Here is a 20165-nt window from a genome sequence, read left to right as displayed (position 1 = left end):
AAGAAAAAATTGTTTTATAGACACAGAAGAAGCTAGATTTGTTTTTCATTTATGTTCCATGAGTTTAGATTAGTGTCTGCCATGATGGTGAGGCAATTTTGCTGGAATATAAAGAGTAAATTGGAAAACGAGATAATGCAGCTTTCAGCATGTGACATTGATGAGGAAGGAAGTTCACATGTGCAGCTTACTGTATCTTAAATGTGGTGTTCCACAGTTGACAAATGTCCAAAAGTCAAAAAGTGATGCATGGTATTAGTGTACCTGCATATGTTCCTATAAAAGACAGGTGTTACTGTTCCCTCTGTGATTTTTAAATCGCATGAAGCAGCCCTGGCATGTCCAAAGACAATACTAACATGTGGAGAAAAAAACTCCTCAAGTGTCGAGTTTGCAAAGGGTGTTTTCTTATGTCTTTTCCTGCTGTCTTTTCTCAGTTGACACTGACAAAAAGGATGTGGTTTTCCTTCTGGATGGTTCTGATGGCACAAGGAATGGCTTCCCGGCCATGCGAGATTTTGTTGAGAAAGTTGTGCAGAAACTCAATATCGGAGAGAACAAAGACCGTGTCTCTGTGGTCCAGTATGGCAGAGATGCAGAGGTCAATTTCTATCTCAACACTTACACCACAAAAGAGAATATTGCAGATTCTGTCAGAGGGTTGAGACACAGAGGAGGCAGACCCCTCAACACCGGGGCAGCCCTGCAATACGTCAGGAACAAAATCTTTACAAACACTTCTGCCGGGAGTCGGCACCTGGAAGGTGTTCCGCAGTTCTTGATCCTGCTAAATGGTGGGAGGTCTTTTGACAGCGTAGACACCCCAGCCTCTGCCCTCAAACGGCAAGGCATCGTTGTGATTGGCATTGGAACAGGGAGCTCTGACAGCAGAGAGCTGCAGAAGATATCCTATTACCCGACTTATGCTCTGTCAGTTACTGACTTCAATGACCTCCCCAGGATCCAGGAACAGCTCTCCTCTGTCATGAGCAAAGTGCCTGTTAGGGTCTCACCCATGCCACCAACAGTGACTGGTAAGAAATGTTTACTTTGCGATATCATGGTAGGATGCCAAGCGTACTATGCTCAAGTGTATTTTTTCAAGTTGATGTCAGCCACAGCCACTCCAAGAAGGCAGTTTTACTTGAATGAAAAGAGTAAATTGGAAACAGTTGGGTCAGCGTTCACCATGTGACGTTGACACAAAAAACGTTTGACATAAGAACCTCATATTTTGACACTGTTTGTACCCTAGTTGACAGACGACCAGAAGGAAAGGATGTTGTGTTCTTGTTGGATGGATCTGATGGAACTAGAAGTGGATTCCCAGCAATGCGAGACTTTGTCCAAAGAGTCGTAGAGACACTTAGTGTGGATGACAACAAAGACCGTGTCTCAGTGGTTCAGTACAGCCGAGATCCAACAGTCCAGTTCTATCTGAACACGTACACCAGCAAAGGTCAGATCCTTGACACTGTCAGAGGAATGAGGCACAAAGGCGGCAGTCCCCTCAACACCGGAGCAGCTCTCCAGTACTTGGGAGACAATGTCTTCACTGCCTCTGCCGGAAGCAGGCGCGATCAACAAGTTCCGCAGGTCCTAATACTCTTAAGTGGTGGAAGGTCTTTTGACAGTGTCGACGCACCAGCTTCTGCTCTCAAACAGCTTGGAGTCTTGACCTTTGTGATTGGAACCAGAAACTCTGACAGCAGAGAACTGCAAAAGATATCCCACGATCCCAGTTATGTTCTATCGGTGTCTGAATTCACAGACCTTCCCAGTGTCCAACAAGAACTTCAGTCCTCTGTGGAGGACGCAGTTGTTGAAGTCACCCCAGAATCACCAACTGTATTGGGTATGTTCACAAGTCCAGCTTCTTTCTGGCATTTAAAGGCAACTAGACTTGTTATACCTTCATAAGTCAAAAAAGTGATGCATGGTATTAGTGTAGCTTCATATGTTCCTATAAAAGACTGGTGTTACTGTTCTCTCTGTGATTTTTAAATCGCATGAAGCAGCCCTTAGCATGTCCAAAGACAATACTAACGTGGAGAAAAAAACTCCTCAAGTGTCGAGTCTGCAAAGGGTGTTTTCTTATGTCTTTTCCTGCTGTCTTTTCTCAGTTGACACTGACAAAAAGGATGTGGTTTTCCTTCTGGATAGTTCTGATGGCACAAGGAATGGCTTCCCGGCCATGCGAGATTTTGTTGAGAAAGTGGTGCAGAAACTCAATATCGGAGAGAACAAAGACCGCGTCTCTGTGGTCCAGTATGGCAGAGATGCAGAGGTCAATTTATATCTCAACACTTACACCACAAAAGAGAATATTGCAGATTCTGTCAGAGGGTTGAGACACAGAGGAGGCAGACCCCTCAACACCGGGGCAGCCCTGCAATACGTCAGGAACAAAATCTTTACAAACACTTCTGCCGGGAGTCGGCACCTGGAAGGTGTTCCGCAGTTCTTGATCCTGCTAAATGGTGGGAGGTCTTTTGACAGCGTAGACACCCCAGCCTCTGCCCTCAAACGGCAAGGCATCGTTGTGATTGGCATCGGAACAGGGAGCTCTGACAGCAGAGAGCTGCAGAAGATATCCTATGACCCGACTTATGCTCTGTCAGTTACTGACTTCAATGACCTCCCCAGGATCCAGGAACAGCTCTCCTCTGTCATGAGCAAAGTGCCTGTTAGGGTCTCACCCATGCCACCAACAGTGACTGGTAAGAAATATTTACTTTGCGATATCATGGTAGGATGCCAAGCGTACTATGCTAAAGTGTATTTTTTCAAGTTGATGTCAGCCACAGCCGCTCCAAGAAGGCAGTTTTACTTGAATGAAAAGAGTAAATTGGAAACAGTTGGGTCAGCGTTCACCATGTGACGTTGACACACAAAACGTTTGAAATAAGAACCTTATATTTTGACACTGTTTGCACCCTAGTTGACAGACGACCAGAAGGAAAGGATGTTGTGTTCTTGTTGGATGGATCTGATGGAACTAGAAGTGGATTCCCAGCAATGCGAGACTTTGTCCAAAGAGTCGTAGAGACACTTAGTGTGGATGACAACAAAGACCGTGTCTCAGTGGTTCAGTACAGCCGAGATCCAACAGTCCAGTTCTATCTGAACACGTACACCAGCAAAGGTCAGATCCTTGACACTGTCAGAGGAATGAGGCACAAAGGCGGCAGTCCCCTCAACACCGGAGCAGCTCTCCAGTATTTGGGAGACAATGTCTTCACTGCCTCTGCCGGAAGCAGGCGCAATCAACAAGTTCCACAGGTCCTAATACTCTTAAGTGGTGGAAGGTCTTTTGACAGTGTCGACGCACCAGCTTCTGCTCTAAAACAGCTGGGAGTCTTGACCTTTGTGATTGGAACCAGAAACTCTGACAGCAGAGAACTGCAGAAGATATCCCACGATCCCAGTTATGTTCTATCGGTGTCTGAATTCACAGACCTTCCCAGTGTCCAACAAGAACTTCAGTCCTCTGTGGAGGACGCAGTTGTTGAAGTCACCCCAGAATCACCAACTGTATTGGGTATGTTCACAAGTCCAGCTTCTTTCTGGCATTTAAAGGCAACCAGACTTGTTATACCTTCATAAGTCAAAAAAGTGATGCATGGTATTAGTGTAGCTTCATATGTTCCTATAAAAGACTGGTGTTACTGTTCTCTCTGTGATTTTTAAATCGCATGAAGCAGCCCTTAGCATGTCCAAAGACAATACTAACGTGGAGAAAAAAACTCCTCAAGTGTCGAGTCTGCAAAGGGTGTTTTCTTATGTCTTTTCCTGCTGTCTTTTCTCAGTTGACACTGACAAAAAGGATGTGGTTTTCCTTCTGGATGGTTCTGATGGCACAAGGAATGGCTTCCCGGCCATGCGAGATTTTGTTGAGAAAGTGGTGCAGAAACTCAATATCGGAGAGAACAAAGACCGCGTCTCTGTGGTCCAGTATGGCAGAGATGCAGAGGTCAATTTCTATCTCAACACTTACACCACAAAAGAGAATATTGCAGATTCTGTCAGAGGGTTGAGACACAGAGGAGGCAGACCCCTCAACACCGGGGCAGCCCTGCAATACGTCAGGAACAAAATCTTTACAAACACTTCTGCCGGGAGTCGGCACCTGGAAGGTGTTCCGCAGTTCTTGATCCTGCTAAATGGTGGGAGGTCTTTTGACAGCGTAGACACCCCAGCCTCTGCCCTCAAACGGCAAGGCATCGTTGTGATTGGCATCGGAACAGGGAGCTCTGACAGCAGAGAGCTGCAGAAGATATCCTATGACCCGACTTATGCTCTGTCAGTTACTGACTTCAATGACCTCCCCAGGATCCAGGAACAGCTCTCCTCTGTCATGAGCAAAGTGCCTGTTAGGGTCTCACCCATGCCACCAACAGTGACTGGTAAGAAATATTTACTTTGTGATATCATGGTAGGATGCCAAGCGTACTATGCTAAAGTGTATTTTTTCAAGTTGATGTCAGCCACAGCCGCTCCAAGAAGGCAGTTTTACTTGAATGAAAAGAGTAAATTGGAAACAGTTGGGTCAGCGTTCACCATGTGACGTTGACACACAAAACGTTTGACATAAGAACCTCATATTTTGACACTGTTTGCACCCTAGTTGACAGACGACCAGAAGGAAAGGATGTTGTGTTCTTGTTGGATGGATCTGATGGAACTAGAAGTGGATTCCCAGCAATGCGAGACTTTGTCCAAAGAGTCGTAGAGACACTTAGTGTGGATGACAACAAAGACCGTGTCTCAGTGGTTCAGTACAGCCGAGATCCAACAGTCCAGTTCTATCTGAACACGTACACCAGCAAAGGTCAGATCCTTGACACTGTCAGAGGAATGAGGCACAAAGGCGGCAGTCCCCTCAACACCGGAGCAGCTCTCCAGTACTTGGGAGACAATGTCTTCACTGCCTCTGCCGGAAGCAGGCGCGATCAACAAGTTCCGCAGGTCCTAATACTCTTAAGTGGTGGAAGGTCTTTTGACAGTGTCGACGCACCAGCTTCTGCTCTCAAACAGCTGGGAGTCTTGACCTTTGTGATTGGAACCAGAAACTCTGACAGCAGAGAAATGCAGAAGATATCCCACGATCCCAGTTATGTTCTATCGGTGTCTGAATTCACAGACCTTCCCAGTGTCCAACAAGAACTTCAGTCCTCTGTGGAGGACGCAGTTGTTGAAGTCACCCCAGAATCACCAACTGTATTGGGTATGTTCACAAGTCCAGCTTCTTTCTGGCATTTAAAGGCAACCAGACTTGTTATACCTTCATAAGTCAAAAAAGTGATGCATGGTATTAGTGTAGCTTCATATGTTCCTATAAAAGACAGGTGTTACTGTTCCCTCTGTGATTTTTAAATCGCATGAAGCAGCCCTGGCATGTCCAAAGACTATACTAACATGTGGAGAAAAAAACTCCTCAAGTGTCGAGTCTGCAAAGGGTGTTTTCTTATGTCTTTTCCTGCTGTCTTTTCTCAGTTGACACTGACAAAAAGGATGTGGTTTTCCTTCTGGATGGTTCTGATGGCACAAGGAATGGCTTCCCGGCCATGCGAGATTTTGTTGAGAAAGTGGTGCAGAAACTCAATATCGGAGAGAACAAAGACCGCGTCTCTGTGGTCCAGTATGGCAGAGATGCAGAGGTCAATTTCTATCTCAACACTTACACCACAAAAGAGAATATTGCAGATTCTGTCAGAGGGTTGAGACACAGAGGAGGCAGACCCCTCAACACCGGGGCAGCCCTGCAATACGTCAGGAACAAAATCTTTACAAACACTTCTGCCGGGAGTCGGCACCTGGAAGGTGTTCCGCAGTTCTTGATCCTGCTAAATGGTGGGAGGTCTTTTGACAGCGTAGACACCCCAGCCTCTGCCCTCAAACGGCAAGGCACCGTTGTGATTAGCATCGGAACAGGGAGCTCTGACAGCAGAGAGCTGCAGAAGATATCCTATGACCCGACTTATGCTCTGTCAGTTACTGACTTCAATGACCTCCCCAGGATCCAGGAAAAGCTCTCCTCTGTCATGAGCAAAGTGCCTGTTAGGGTCTCACCCATGCCACCAACAGTGACTGGTAAGAAATATTTACTTTGCAATATCATGGGAGGATGCCAAGCGTACTATGCTCAAGTGTATTTTTTCAAGTTGATGTCAGCCACAGCCGCTCCAAGAAGGCAGTTTTACTTGAATGAAAAGAGTGAATTGGAAACAGTTGGGTCAGCGTTCACCATGTGACGTTGACACACAAAACGTTTGACATAAGAACCTAATATTTTGACACTGTTTGCACCCTAGTTGACAGACGACCAGAAGGAAAGGATGTTGTGTTCTTGTTGGATGGATCTGATGGAACTAGAAGTGGATTCCCAGCAATGCGAGACTTTGTCCAAAGAGTCGTAGAGACACTTAGTGTGGATGACAACAAAGACCGTGTCTCAGTGGTTCAGTACAGCCGAGATCCAACAGTCCAGTTCTATCTGAACACGTACACCAGCAAAGGTCAGATCCTTGACACTGTCAGAGGAATGAGGCACAAAGGCGGCAGTCCCCTCAACACCGGAGCAGCTCTCCAGTATTTGGTAGACAATGTCTTCACTGCCTCTGCCGGAAGCAGGCGCAATCAACAAGTTCCACAGGTCCTAATACTCTTAAGTGGTGGAAGGTCTTTTGACAGTGTCGACGCACCAGCTTCTGCTCTCAAACAGCTTGGAGTCTTGACCTTTGTGATTGGAACCAGAAACTCTGACAGCAGAGAACTGCAGAAGATATCCCACGATCCCAGTTATGTTCTATCGGTGTCTGAATTCACAGACCTTCCCAGTGTCCAACAAGAACTTCAGTCCTCTGTGGAGGACGCAGTTGTTGAAGTCACCCCAGAATCACCAACTGTATTGGGTATGTTCACAAGTCCAGCTTCTTTCTGGCATTTAAAGGCAACCAGACTTGTTATACCTTCATAAGTCAAAAAAGTGATGCATGGTATTAGTGTAGCTTCATATGTTCCTATAAAAGACAGGTGTTACTGTTCCCTCTGTGATTTTTAAATCGCATGAAGCAGCCCTGGCATGTCCAAAGACTATACTAACATGTGGAGAAAAAAACTCCTCAAGTGTCGAGTCTGCAAAGGGTGTTTTCTTATGTCTTTTCCTGCTGTCTTTTCTCAGTTGACACTGACAAAAAGGATGTGGTTTTCCTTCTGGATGGTTCTGATGGCACAAGGAATGGCTTCCCAGCCATGCGAGATTTTGTTGAGAAAGTGGTGCAGAAACTCAATATCGGAGAGAACAAAGACCGCGTCTCTGTGGTCCAGTATGGCAGAGATGCAGAGGTCAATTTCTATCTCAACACTTACACCACAAAAGAGAATATTGCAGATTCTGTCAGAGGGTTGAGACACAGAGGAGGCAGACCCCTCAACACCGGGGCAGCCCTGCAATACGTCAGGAACAAAATCTTTACAAACACTTCTGCCGGGAGTCGGCACCTGGAAGGTGTTCCGCAGTTCTTGATCCTGCTAAATGGTGGGAGGTCTTTTGACAGCGTAGACACCCCAGCCTCTGCCCTCAAACGGCAAGGCATCGTTGTGATTGGCATCGGAACAGGGAGCTCTGACAGCAGAGAGCTGCAGAAGATATCCTATGACCCGACTTATGCTCTGTCAGTTACTGACTTCAATGACCTCCCCAGGATCCAGGAACAGCTCTCCTCTGTCATGAGCAAAGTGCCTGTTAGGGTCTCACCCATGCCACCAACAGTGACTGGTAAGAAATATTTACTTTGCGATATCATGGTAGGATGCCAAGCGTACTATGCTAAAGTGTATTTTTTCAAGTTGATGTCAGCCACAGCCGCTCCAAGAAGGCAGTTTTACTTGAATGAAAAGAGTAAATTGGAAACAGTTGGGTCAGCGTTCACCATGTGACGTTGACACACAAAACGTTTGACATAAGAACCTCATATTTTGACACTGTTTGCACCCTAGTTGACAGACGACCAGAAGGAAAGGATGTTGTGTTCTTGTTGGATGGATCTGATGGAACTAGAAGTGGATTCCCAGCAATGCGAGACTTTGTCCAAAGAGTCGTAGAGACACTTAGTGTGGATGACAACAAAGACCGTGTCTCAGTGGTTCAGTACAGCCGAGATCCAAAAGTCCAGTTCTATCTGAACACGTACACCAGCAAAGGTCAGATCCTTGACACTGTCAGAGGAATGAGGCACAAAGGCGGCAGTCCCCTCAACACCGGAGCAGCTCTCCAGTATTTGGGAGACAATGTCTTCACTGCCTCTGCCGGAAGCAGGCGCAATCAACAAGTTCCACAGATCCTAATACTCTTAAGTGGTGGAAGGTCTTTTGACAGTGTCGACGCACCAGCTTCTGCTCTCAAACAGCTGGGAGTCTTGACCTTTGTGATTGGAACCAGAAACTCTGACAGCAGAGAACTGCAGAAGATATCCCACGATCCCAGTTATGTTCTATCGGTGTCTGAATTCACAGACCTTCCCAGTGTCCAACAAGAACTTCAGTCCTCTGTGGAGGACGCAGTTGTTGAAGTCACCCCAGAATCACCAACTGTATTGGGTATGTTCACAAGTCCAGCTTCTTTCTGGCATTTAAAGGCAACCAGACTTGTTATACCTTCATAAGTCAAAAAAGTGATGCATGGTATTAGTGTAGCTTCATATGTTCCTATAAAAGACAGGTGTTACTGTTCCCTCTGTGATTTTTAAATCGCATGAAGCAGCCCTGGCATGTCCAAAGACTATACTAACATGTGGAGAAAAAAACTCCTCAAGTGTCGAGTCTGCAAAGGATGTTTTCTTATGTCTTTTCCTGCTGTCTTTTCTCAGTTGACACTGACAAAAAGGATGTGGTTTTCCTTCTGGATGGTTCTGATGGCACAAGGAATGGCTTCCCGGCCATGCGAGATTTTGTTGAGAAAGTGGTGCAGAAACTCAATATCGGAGAGAACAAAGACCGCGTCTCTGTGGTCCAGTATGGCAGAGATGCAGAGGTCAATTTCTATCTCAACACTTACACCACAAAAGAGAATATTGCAGATTCTGTCAGAGGGTTGAGACACAGAGGAGGCAGACCCCTCAACACCGGGGCAGCCCTGCAATACGTCAGGAACAAAATCTTTACAAACACTTCTGCCGGGAGTCGGCACCTGGAAGGTGTTCCGCAGTTCTTGATCCTGCTAAATGGTGGGAGGTCTTTTGACAGCGTAGACACCCCAGCCTCTGCCCTCAAACGGCAAGGCACCGTTGTGATTAGCATCGGAACAGGGAGCTCTGACAGCAGAGAGCTGCAGAAGATATCCTATGACCCGACTTATGCTCTGTCAGTTACTGACTTCAATGACCTCCCCAGGATCCAGGAAAAGCTCTCCTCTGTCATGAGCAAAGTGCCTGTTAGGGTCTCACCCATGCCACCAACAGTGACTGGTAAGAAATATTTACTTTGCAATATCATGGTAGGATGCCAAGCGTACTATGCTCAAGTGTATTTTTTCAAGTTGATGTCAGCCACAGCCGCTCCAAGAAGGCAGTTTTACTTGAATGAAAAGAGTGAATTGGAAACAGTTGGGTCAGCGTTCACCATGTGACGTTGACACACAAAACGTTTGACATAAGAACCTCATATTTTGACACTGTTTGCACCCTAGTTGACAGACGACCAGAAGGAAAGGATGTTGTGTTCTTGTTGGATGGATCTGATGGAACTAGAAGTGGATTCCCAGCAATGCGAGACTTTGTCCAAAGAGTCGTAGAGACACTTAGTGTGGATGACAACAAAGACCGTGTCTCAGTGGTTCAGTACAGCCGAGATCCAACAGTCCAGTTCTATCTGAACACGTACACCAGCAAAGGTCAGATCCTTGACACTGTCAGAGGAATGAGGCACAAAGGCGGCAGTCCCCTCAACACCGGAGCAGCTCTCCAGTACTTGGGAGACAATGTCTTCACTGCCTCTGCCGGAAGCAGGCGCGATCAACAAGTTCCGCAGGTCCTAATACTCTTAAGTGGTGGAAGGTCTTTTGACAGTGTCGACGCACCAGCTTCTGCTCTCAAACAGCTTGGAGTCTTGACCTTTGTGATTGGAACCAGAAACTCTGACAGCAGAGAACTGCAGAAGATATCCCACGATCCCAGTTATGTTCTATCGGTGTCTGAATTCACAGACCTTCCCAGTGTCCAACAAGAACTTCAGTCCTCTGTGGAGGACGCAGTTGTTGAAGTCACCCCAGAATCACCAACTGTATTGGGTATGTTCACAAGTCCAGCTTCTTTCTGGCATTTAAGGCAACCAGACTTGTTATACCTTCATAAGTCAAAAAAGTGATGCATGGTATTAGTGTAGCTTCATATGTTCCTATAAAAGACAGGTGTTACTGTTGCCTCTGTGATTTTTAAATCGCATGAAGCAGCCCTGGCATGTCCAAAGACTATACTAACATGTGGAGAAAAAAACTCCTCAAGTGTCGAGTCTGCAAAGGGTGTTTTCTTATGTCTTTTCCTGCTGTCTTTTCTCAGTTGACACTGACAAAAAGGATGTGGTTTTCCTTCTGGATGGTTCTGATGGCACAAGGAATGGCTTCCCGGCCATGCGAGATTTTGTTGAGAAAGTGGTGCAGAAACTCAATATCGGAGAGAACAAAGACCGCGTCTCTGTGGTCCAGTATGGCAGAGATGCAGAGGTCAATTTCTATCTCAACACTTACACCACAAAAGAGAATATTGCAGATTCTGTCAGAGGGTTGAGACACAGAGGAGGCAGACCCCTCAACACCGGGGCAGCCCTGCAATACGTCAGGAACAAAATCTTTACAAACACTTCTGCCGGGAGTCGGCACCTGGAAGGTGTTCCGCAGTTCTTGATCCTGCTAAATGGTGGGAGGTCTTTTGACAGCGTAGACACCCCAGCCTCTGCCCTCAAACGGCAAGGCATCGTTGTGATTGGCATCGGAACAGGGAGCTCTGACAGCAGAGAGCTGCAGAAGATATCCTATGACCCGACTTATGCTCTGTCAGTTACTGACTTCAATGACCTCCCCAGGATCCAGGAAAAGCTCTCCTCTGTCATGAGCAAAGTGCCTGTTAGGGTCTCACCCATGCCACCAACAGTGACTGGTAAGAAATGTTTACTTTGCGATATCATGGTAGGATGCCAAGCGTACTATGCTCAAGTGTATTTTTTCAAGTTGATGTCAGCCACAGCCGCTCCAAGAAGGCAGTTTTACTTGAATGAAAAGAGTAAATTGGAAACAGTTGGGTCAGCGTTCACCATGTGACGTTGACACACAAAACGTTTGCCATAAGAACCTAATATTTTGACACTGTTTGCACCCTAGTTGACAGACGACCAGAAGGAAAGGATGTTGTGTTCTTGTTGGATGGATCTGATGGAACTAGAAGTGGATTCCCAGCAATGCGAGACTTTGTCCAAAGAGTCGTAGAGACACTTAGTGTGGATGACAACAAAGACCGTGTCTCAGTGGTTCAGTACAGCCGAGATCCAACAGTCCAGTTCTATCTGAACACGTACACCAGCAAAGGTCAGATCCTTGACACTGTCAGAGGAATGAGGCACAAAGGCGGTAGTCCCCTCAACACCGGAGCAGCTCTCCAGTACTTGGGAGACAATGTCTTCACTGCCTCTGCCGGAAGCAGGCGCGATCAACAAGTTCCGCAGGTCCTAATACTCTTAAGTGGTGGAAGGTCTTTTGACAGTGTCGACGCACCAGCCTCTGCTCTAAAACAGCTTGGAGTCTTGACCTTTGTGATTGGAACCAGAAACTCTGACAGCAGAGAACTGCAGAAGATATCCCACGATCCCAGTTATGTTCTATCGGTATCTGAATTCACAGACCTTCCCAGTGTCCAACAAGAACTTCAGTCCTCTGTGGAGGACGCAGTTGTTGAAGTCACCCCAGAATCACCAACTGTATTGGGTATGTTCACAAGTCCAGCTTCTTTTTGGCATTTAAAGGCAACCAGACTTGTTATACCTTCATAAGTCAAAAAAGTGATGCATGGTATTAGTGTAGCTTCATATGTTCCTATAAAAGACAGGTGTTACTGTTCCCTCTGTGATTTTTAAATCGCATGAAGCAGCCCTGGCATGTCCAAAGACTATACTAACATGTGGAGAAAAAAACTCCTCAAGTGTCGAGTCTGCAAAGGGTTTTTTCTTATGTCTTTTCCTGCTGTCTTTTCTCAGTTGACACTGACAAAAAGGATGTGGTTTTCCTTCTGGATGGTTCTGATGGCACAAGGAATGGCTTCCCGGCCATGCGAGATTTTGTTGAGAAAGTGGTGCAGAAACTCAATATCGGAGAGAACAAAGACCGCGTCTCTGTGGTCCAGTATGGCAGAGATGCAGAGGTCAATTTCTATCTCAACACTTACACCACAAAAGAGAATATTGCAGATTCTGTCAGAGGGTTGAGACACAGAGGAGGCAGACCCCTCAACACCGGGGCAGCCCTGCAATACGTCAGGAACAAAATCTTTACAAACACTTCTGCCGGGAGTCGGCACCTGGAAGGTGTTCCGCAGTTCTTGATCCTGCTAAATGGTGGGAGGTCTTTTGACAGCGTAGACACCCCAGCCTCTGCCCTCAAACGGCAAGGCATCGTTGTGATTGGCATCGGAACAGGGAGCTCTGACAGCAGAGAGCTGCAGAAGATATCCTATGACCCGACTTATGCTCTGTCAGCTACTGACTTCAATGACCTCCCCAAGATCCAGGAAAAGCTCTCCTCTGTCATGAGCAAAGTGCCTGTTAGGGTCTCACCCATGCCACCAACAGTGACTGGTAAGAAATGTTTACTTTGCGATATCATGGTAGGATGCCAAGCGTACTATGCTCAAGTGTATTTTTTCAAGTTGATGTCAGCCACAGCCGCTCCAAGAAGGCAGTTTTACTTGAATGAAAAGAGTAAATTGGAAACAGTTGGGTCAGCGTTCACCATGTGACGTTGACACACAAAACGTTTGACATAAGAACCTCATATTTTGACACTGTTTGCACCCTAGTTGACAGACGACCAGAAGGAAAGGATGTTGTGTTCTTGTTGGATGGATCTGATGGAACTAGAAGTGGATTCCCAGCAATGCGAGACTTTGTCCAAAGAGTCGTAGAGACACTTAGTGTGGATGACAACAAAGACCGTGTCTCAGTGGTTCAGTACAGCCGAGATCCAACAGTCCAGTTCTATCTGAACACGTACACCAGCAAAGGTCAGATCCTTGACACTGTCAGAGGAATGAGGCACAAAGGCGGTAGTCCCCTCAACACCGGAGCAGCTCTCCAGTACTTGGGAGACAATGTCTTCACTGCCTCTGCCGGAAGCAGGCGCGATCAACAAGTTCCGCAGGTCCTAATACTCTTAAGTGGTGGAAGGTCTTTTGACAGTGTCGACGCACCAGCTTCTGCTCTCAAACAGCTTGGAGTCTTGACCTTTGTGATTGGAACCAGAAACTCTGACAGCAGAGAACTGCAGAAGATATCCCACGATCCCAGTTATGTTCTATCGGTATCTGAATTCACAGACCTTCCCAGTGTCCAACAAGAACTTCAGTCCTCTGTGGAGGACGCAGTTGTTGAAGTCACCCCAGAATCACCAACTGTATTGGGTATGTTCACAAGTCCAGCTTCTTTCTGGCATTTAAAGGCAACCAGACTTGTTATACCTTCATAAGTCAAAAAAGTGATGCATGGTATTAGTGTAGCTTCATATGTTCCTATAAAAGACAGGTGTTACTGTTCCCTCTGTGATTTTTAAATCGCATGAAGCAGCCCTGGCATGTCCAAAGACTATACTAACATGTGGAGAAAAAAACTCCTCAAGTGTCGAGTCTGCAAAGGGTGTTTTCTTATGTCTTTTCCTGCTGTCTTTTCTCAGTTGACACTGACAAAAAGGATGTGGTTTTCCTTCTGGATGGTTCTGATGGCACAAGGAATGGCTTCCCGGCCATGCGAGATTTTGTTGAGAAAGTGGTGCAGAAACTCAATATCGGAGAGAACAAAGACCGCGTCTCTGTGGTCCAGTATGGCAGAGATGCAGAGGTCAATTTCTATCTCAACACTTACACCACAAAAGAGAATATTGCAGATTCTGTCAGAGGGTTGAGACACAGAGGAGGCAGACCCCTCAACACCGGGGCAGCCCTGCAATACGTCAGGAACAAAATCTTTACAAACACTTCTGCCGGGAGTCGGCACCTGGAAGGTGTTCCGCAGTTCTTGATCCTGCTAAATGGTGGGAGGTCTTTTGACAGCGTAGACACCCCAGCCTCTGCCCTCAAACGGCAAGGCATCGTTGTGATTGGCATCGGAACAGGGAGCTCTGACAGCAGAGAGCTGCAGAAGATATCCTATGACCCGACTTATGCTCTGTCAGCTACTGACTTCAATGACCTCCCCAGGATCCAGGAAAAGCTCTCCTCTGTCATGAGCAAAGTGCCTGTTAGGGTCTCACCCATGCCACCAACAGTGACTGGTAAGAAATGTTTACTTTGCGATATCATGGTAGGATGCCAAGCGTACTATGCTCAAGTGTATTTTTTCAAGTTGATGTCAGCCACAGCCGCTCCAAGAAGGCAGTTTTACTTGAATGAAAAGAGTAAATTGGAAACAGTTGGGTCAGCGTTCACCATGTGACGTTGACACACAAAACGTTTGACATAAGAACCTCATATTTTGACACTGTTTGCACCCTAGTTGACAGACGACCAGAAGGAAAGGATGTTGTGTTCTTGTTGGATGGATCTGATGGAACTAGAAGTGGATTCCCAGCAATGCGAGACTTTGTCCAAAGAGTCGTAGAGACACTTAGTGTGGATGACAACAAAGACCGTGTCTCAGTGGTTCAGTACAGCCGAGATCCAACAGTCCAGTTCTATCTGAACACGTACACCAGCAAAGGTCAGATCCTTGACACTGTCAGAGGAATGAGGCACAAAGGCGGCAGTCCCCTCAACACCGGAGCAGCTCTCCAGTACTTGGGAGACAATGTCTTCACTGCCTCTGCCGGAAGCAGGCGCGATCAACAAGTTCCGCAGGTCCTAATACTCTTAAGTGGTGGAAGGTCTTTTGACAGTGTCGACGCACCAGCTTCTGCTCTCAAACAGCTTGGAGTCTTGACCTTTGTGATTGGAACCAGAAACTCTGACAGCAGAGAACTGCAGAAGATATCCCACGATCCCAGTTATGTTCTATCGGTGTCTGAATTCACAGACCTTCCCAGTGTCCAACAAGAACTTCAGTCCTCTGTGGAGGACGCAGTTGTTGAAGTCACCCCAGAATCACCAACTGTATTGGGTATGTTCACAAGTCCAGCTTCTTTCTGGCATTTAAGGCAACCAGACTTGTTATACCTTCATAAGTCAAAAAAGTGATGCATGGTATTAGTGTAGCTTCATATGTTCCTATAAAAGACAGGTGTTACTGTTCCCTCTGTGATTTTTAAATCGCATGAAGCAGCCCTGGCATGTCCAAAGACTATACTAACATGTGGAGAAAAAAACTCCTCAAGTGTCGAGTCTGCAAAGGGTTTTTTCTTATGTCTTTTCCTGCTGTCTTTTCTCAGTTGACACTGACAAAAAGGATGTGGTTTTCCTTCTGGATGGTTCTGATGGCACAAGGAATGGCTTCCCGGCCATGCGAGATTTTGTTGAGAAAGTGGTGCAGAAACTCAATATCGGAGAGAACAAAGACCGCGTCTCTGTGGTCCAGTATGGCAGAGATGCAGAGGTCAATTTCTATCTCAACACTTACACCACAAAAGAGAATATTGCAGATTCTGTCAGAGGGTTGAGACACAGAGGAGGCAGACCCCTCAACACCGGGGCAGCCCTGCAATACGTCAGGAACAAAATCTTTACAAACACTTCTGCCGGGAGTCGGCACCTGGAAGGTGTTCCGCAGTTCTTGATCCTGCTAAATGGTGGGAGGTCTTTTGACAGCGTAGACACCCCAGCCTCTGCCCTCAAACGGCAAGGCATCGTTGTGATTGGCATCGGAACAGGGAGCTCTGACAGCAGAGAGCTGCAGAAGATATCCTATGACCCGACTTATGCTCTGTCAGTTACTGACTTCAATGACCTCCCCATGATCCAGGAAAAGCTCTCCTCTGTCATGAGCAAAGTGCCTGTTAGGGTCTCACCCATGCCACCAACAGTGACTGGTAAGAAATGTTTACTTTGCAATATCATGGTAGGATGCCAAGCGTACTATGCTCAAGTGTATTTTTTCAAGTTGATGTCAGCCACAGCCGCTCCAAGAAGGCAGTTTTACTTGAATGAAAAGAGTGAATTGGAAAAAGTTGGGTCAGCGTTCACCATGTGACGTTGACACACAAAACGTTTGACATAAGAACCTAATATTTTGACACTGTTTGCACCCTAGTTGACAGACGACCAGAAGGAAAGGATGTTGTGTTCTTGTTGGATGGATCTGATGGAACTAGAAGTGGATTCCCAGCAATGCGAGACTTTGTCCAAAGAGTCGTAGAGACACTTAGTGTGGATGACAACAAAGACCGTGTCTCAGTGGTTCAGTACAGCCGAGATCCAACAGTCCAGTTCTATCTGAACACGTACACCAGCAAAGGTCAGATCCTTGACACTGTCAGAGGAATGAGGCACAAAGGCGGTAGTCCCCTCAACACCGGAGCAGCTCTCCAGTACTTGGGAGACAATGTCTTCACTGCCTCTGCCGGAAGCAGGCGCGATCAACAAGTTCCGCAGGTCCTAATACTCTTAAGTGGTGGAAGGTCTTTTGACAGTGTCGACGCACCAGCTTCTGCTCTCAAACAGCTTGGAGTCTTGACCTTTGTGATTGGAACCAGAAACTCTGACAGCAGAGAACTGCAGAAGATATCCCACGATCCCAGTTATGTTCTATCGGTATCTGAATTCACAGACCTTCCCAGTGTCCAACAAGAACTTCAGTCCTCTGTGGAGGACGCAGTTGTTGAAGTCACCCCAGAATCACCAACTGTATTGGGTATGTTCACAAGTCCAGCTTCTTTCTGGCATTTAAAGGCACCCAGACTTGTTATACCTTCATAAGTCAAAAAAGTGATGCATGGTATTAGTGTAGCTTCATATGTTCCTATAAAAGACAGGTGTTACTGTTCCCTCTGTGATTTTTAAATCGCATGAAGCAGCCCTGGCATGTCCAAAGACAATACTAACATGTGGAGAAAAAAACTCCTCAAGTGTCGAGTCTGCAAAGGGTGTTTTCTTATGTCTTTTCCTGCTGTCTTTTCTCAGTTGACACTGACAAAAAGGATGTGGTTTTCCTTCTGGATGGTTCTGATGGCACAAGGAATGGCTTCCCGGCCATGCGAGATTTTGTTGAGAAAGTGGTGCAGAAACTCAATATCGGAGAGAACAAAGACCGCGTCTCTGTGGTCCAGTATGGCAGAGATGCAGAGGTCAATTTCTATCTCAACACTTACACCACAAAAGAGAATATTGCAGATTCTGTCAGAGGGTTGAGACACAGAGGAGGCAGACCCCTCAACACCGGGGCAGCCCTGCAATACGTCAGGAACAAAATCTTTACAAACACTTCTGCCGGGAGTCGGCACCTGGAAGGTGTTCCGCAGTTCTTGATCCTGCTAAATGGTGGGAGGTCTTTTGACAGCGTAGACACCCCAGCCTCTGCCCTCAAACGGCAAGGCATCGTTGTGATTGGCATCGGAACAGGGAGCTCTGACAGCAGAGAGCTGCAGAAGATATCCTATGACCCGACTTATGCTCTGTCAGTTACTGACTTCAATGACCTCCCCAGGATCCAGGAAAAGCTCTCCTCTGTCATGAGCAAAGTGCCTGTTAGGGTCTCACCCATGCCACCAACAGTGACTGGTAAGAAATGTTTACTTTGCAATATCATGGTAGGATGCCAAGCGTACTATGCTCAAGTGTATTTTTTCAAGTTGATGTCAGCCACAGCCGCTCCAAGAAGGCAGTTTTACTTGAATGAAAAGAGTGAATTGGAAACAGTTGGGTCAGCGTTCACCATGTGACGTTGACACACAAAACGTTTGACATAAGAACCTAATATTTTGACACTGTTTGCACCCTAGTTGACAGACGACCAGAAGGAAAGGATGTTGTGTTCTTGTTGGATGGATCTGATGGAACTAGAAGTGGATTCCCAGCAATGCGAGACTTTGTCCAAAGAGTCGTAGAGACACTTAGTGTGGATGACAACAAAGACCGTGTCTCAGTGGTTCAGTACAGCCGAGATCCAACAGTCCAGTTCTATCTGAACACGTACACCAGCAAAGGTCAGATCCTTGACACTGTCAGAGGAATGAGGCACAAAGGCGGCAGTCCCCTCAACACCGGAGCAGCTCTCCAGTACTTGGGAGACAATGTCTTCACTGCCTCTGCCAGAAGCAGGCGCGATCAACAAGTTCCGCAGGTCCTAATACTCTTAAGTGGTGGAAGGTCTTTTGACAGTGTCGACGCACCAGCTTCTGCTCTCAAACAGCTTGGAGTCTTGACCTTTGTGATTGGAACCAGAAACTCTGACAGCAGAGAACTGCAGAAGATATCCCACGATCCCAGTTATGTTCTATCGGTGTCTGAATTCACAGACCTTCCCAGTGTCCAACAAGAACTTCAGTCCTCTGTGGAGGACGCAGTTGTTGAAGTCACCCCAGAATCACCAACTGTATTGGGTATGTTCACAAGTCCAGCTTCTTTCTGGCATTTAAGGCAACCAGACTTGTTATACCTTCATAAGTCAAAAAAGTGATGCATGGTATTAGTGTAGCTTCATATGTTCCTATAAAAGACAGGTGTTACTGTTCTCTCTGTGATTTTTAAATCGCATGAAGCAGCCCTTAGCATGTCCAAAGACAATACTAACGTGGAGAAAAAAACTCCTCAAGTGTCGAGTCTGCAAAGGGTGTTTTCTTATGTCTTTTCCTGCTGTCTTTTCTCAGTTGACACTGACAAAAAGGATGTGGTTTTCCTTCTGGATGGTTCTGATGGCACAAGGAATGGCTTCCCGGCCATGCGAGATTTTGTTGAGAAAGTGGTGCAGAAACTCAATATCGGAGAGAACAAAGACCGCGTCTCTGTGGTCCAGTATGGCAGAGATGCAGAGGTCAATTTCTATCTCAACACTTACACCACAAAAGAGAATATTGCAGATTCTGTCAGAGGGTTGAGACACAGAGGAGGCAGACCCCTCAACACCGGGGCAGCCCTGCAATACGTCAGGAACAAAATCTTTACAAACACTTCTGCCGGGAGTCGGCACCTGGAAGGTGTTCCGCAGTTCTTGATCCTGCTAAATGGTGGGAGGTCTTTTGACAGCGTAGACACCCCAGCCTCTGCCCTCAAACGGCAAGGCATCGTTGTGATTGGCATCGGAACAGGGAGCTCTGACAGCAGAGAGCTGCAGAAGATATCCTATGACCCGACTTATGCTCTGTCAGTTACTGACTTCAATGACCTCCCCAGGATCCAGGAAAAGCTCTCCTCTGTCATGAGCAAAGTGCCTGTTAGGGTCTCACCCATGCCACCAACAGTGACTGGTAAGAAATGTTTACTTTGCGATATCATGGTAGGATGCCAAGCGTACTATGCTCAAGTGTATTTTTTCAAGTTGATGTCAGCCACAGCCGCTCCAAGAAGGCAGTTTTACTTGAATGAAAAGAGTAAATTGGAAACAGTTGGGTCAGCGTTCACCATGTGACGTTGACACACAAAACGTTTGACATAAGAACCTAATATTTTGACACTGTTTGCACCCTAGTTGACAGACGACCAGAAGGAAAGGATGTTGTGTTCTTGTTGGATGGATCTGATGGAACTAGAAGTGGATTCCCAGCAATGCGAGACTTTGTCCAAAGAGTCGTAGAGACACTTAGTGTGGATGACAACAAAGACCGTGTCTCAGTGGTTCAGTACAGCCGAGATCCAACAGTCCAGTTCTATCTGAACACGTACACCAGCAAAGGTCAGATCCTTGACACTGTCAGAGGAATGAGGCACAAAGGCGGTAGTCCCCTCAACACCGGAGCAGCTCTCCAGTACTTGGGAGACAATGTCTTCACTGCCTCTGCCGGAAGCAGGCGCGATCAACAAGTTCCGCAGGTCCTAATACTCTTAAGT

The 20165-nt window shown here is 46.6% G+C and overlaps 3 protein-coding genes across 3 annotated transcripts in view; all 3 read left to right on the top strand.

Annotated features, from left to right (window-relative positions):
- Window positions 1–16374, top strand: part of LOC147251684 (collagen alpha-3(VI) chain-like) — a 44534-nt gene extending 28160 nt beyond the window's left edge. The window contains exons 8-16 of the mRNA XM_086221117.1: window positions 2164–2680; window positions 2942–2970; window positions 3772–4406; window positions 4478–4486; window positions 7184–7780; window positions 8002–8613; window positions 10557–11153; window positions 13062–13561; window positions 16336–16374. Coding sequence (XP_086077243.1) covers window positions 2164–2680; window positions 2942–2970; window positions 3772–4406; window positions 4478–4486; window positions 7184–7780; window positions 8002–8613; window positions 10557–11153; window positions 13062–13561; window positions 16336–16374 — 3535 coding nt within the window. The remainder of the gene's footprint in view (window positions 1–2163; window positions 2681–2941; window positions 2971–3771; window positions 4407–4477; window positions 4487–7183; window positions 7781–8001; window positions 8614–10556; window positions 11154–13061; window positions 13562–16335) is intronic.
- On the top strand, window positions 5514–6979 carry LOC147251685 (collagen alpha-3(VI) chain-like). The gene is made up of 2 exons (XM_086221095.1): window positions 5514–6093; window positions 6315–6979. The coding sequence occupies exons 1-2, from the start codon at window positions 5568–5570 to the stop codon at window positions 6977–6979; spliced, it is 1191 nt and encodes a 396-aa protein (XP_086077221.1). The 5' UTR covers window positions 5514–5567.
- Window positions 16375–16511: 137 nt separating the features above from the next.
- On the top strand, window positions 16512–17099 carry LOC147251683 (collagen alpha-1(XII) chain-like). The gene has a single exon (XM_086221116.1). The coding sequence runs from the start codon at window positions 16512–16514 to the stop codon at window positions 17097–17099; it is 588 nt and encodes a 195-aa protein (XP_086077242.1).
- Window positions 17100–20165: the final 3066 nt, after the last annotated feature.

The sequence above is a fragment of the Aulostomus chinensis genome, chromosome 12, assembly GCF_037954235.1.
Source record: "Aulostomus chinensis isolate RoL2024-O1b breed Wild chromosome 12, RoL_Achi_v1.0, whole genome shotgun sequence".
In the NCBI taxonomy this organism is placed as follows: Eukaryota; Metazoa; Chordata; class Actinopteri; order Syngnathiformes; family Aulostomidae; genus Aulostomus; species Aulostomus chinensis.
This window is presented reverse-complemented; position numbering and strand designations above follow the sequence as displayed.

What these genes read in the sequence shown, in the direction of transcription:
- LOC147251685 (XM_086221095.1), top strand. Translation starts at nt 5,568, where the DNA reads ATGCGAGATTTTGTTGAGAAAGTGGTGCAGAAACTCAATATCGGAGAG. An exon ending in CATGCCACCAACAGTGACTG is followed by an intron (nt 6,094 to 6,314) that starts GTAAGAAATATT and finishes TTTGCACCCTAG; the next exon opens with TTGACAGACGACCAGAAGGA.
- LOC147251683 (XM_086221116.1), top strand. Translation starts at nt 16,512, where the DNA reads ATGCGAGACTTTGTCCAAAGAGTCGTAGAGACACTTAGTGTGGATGAC.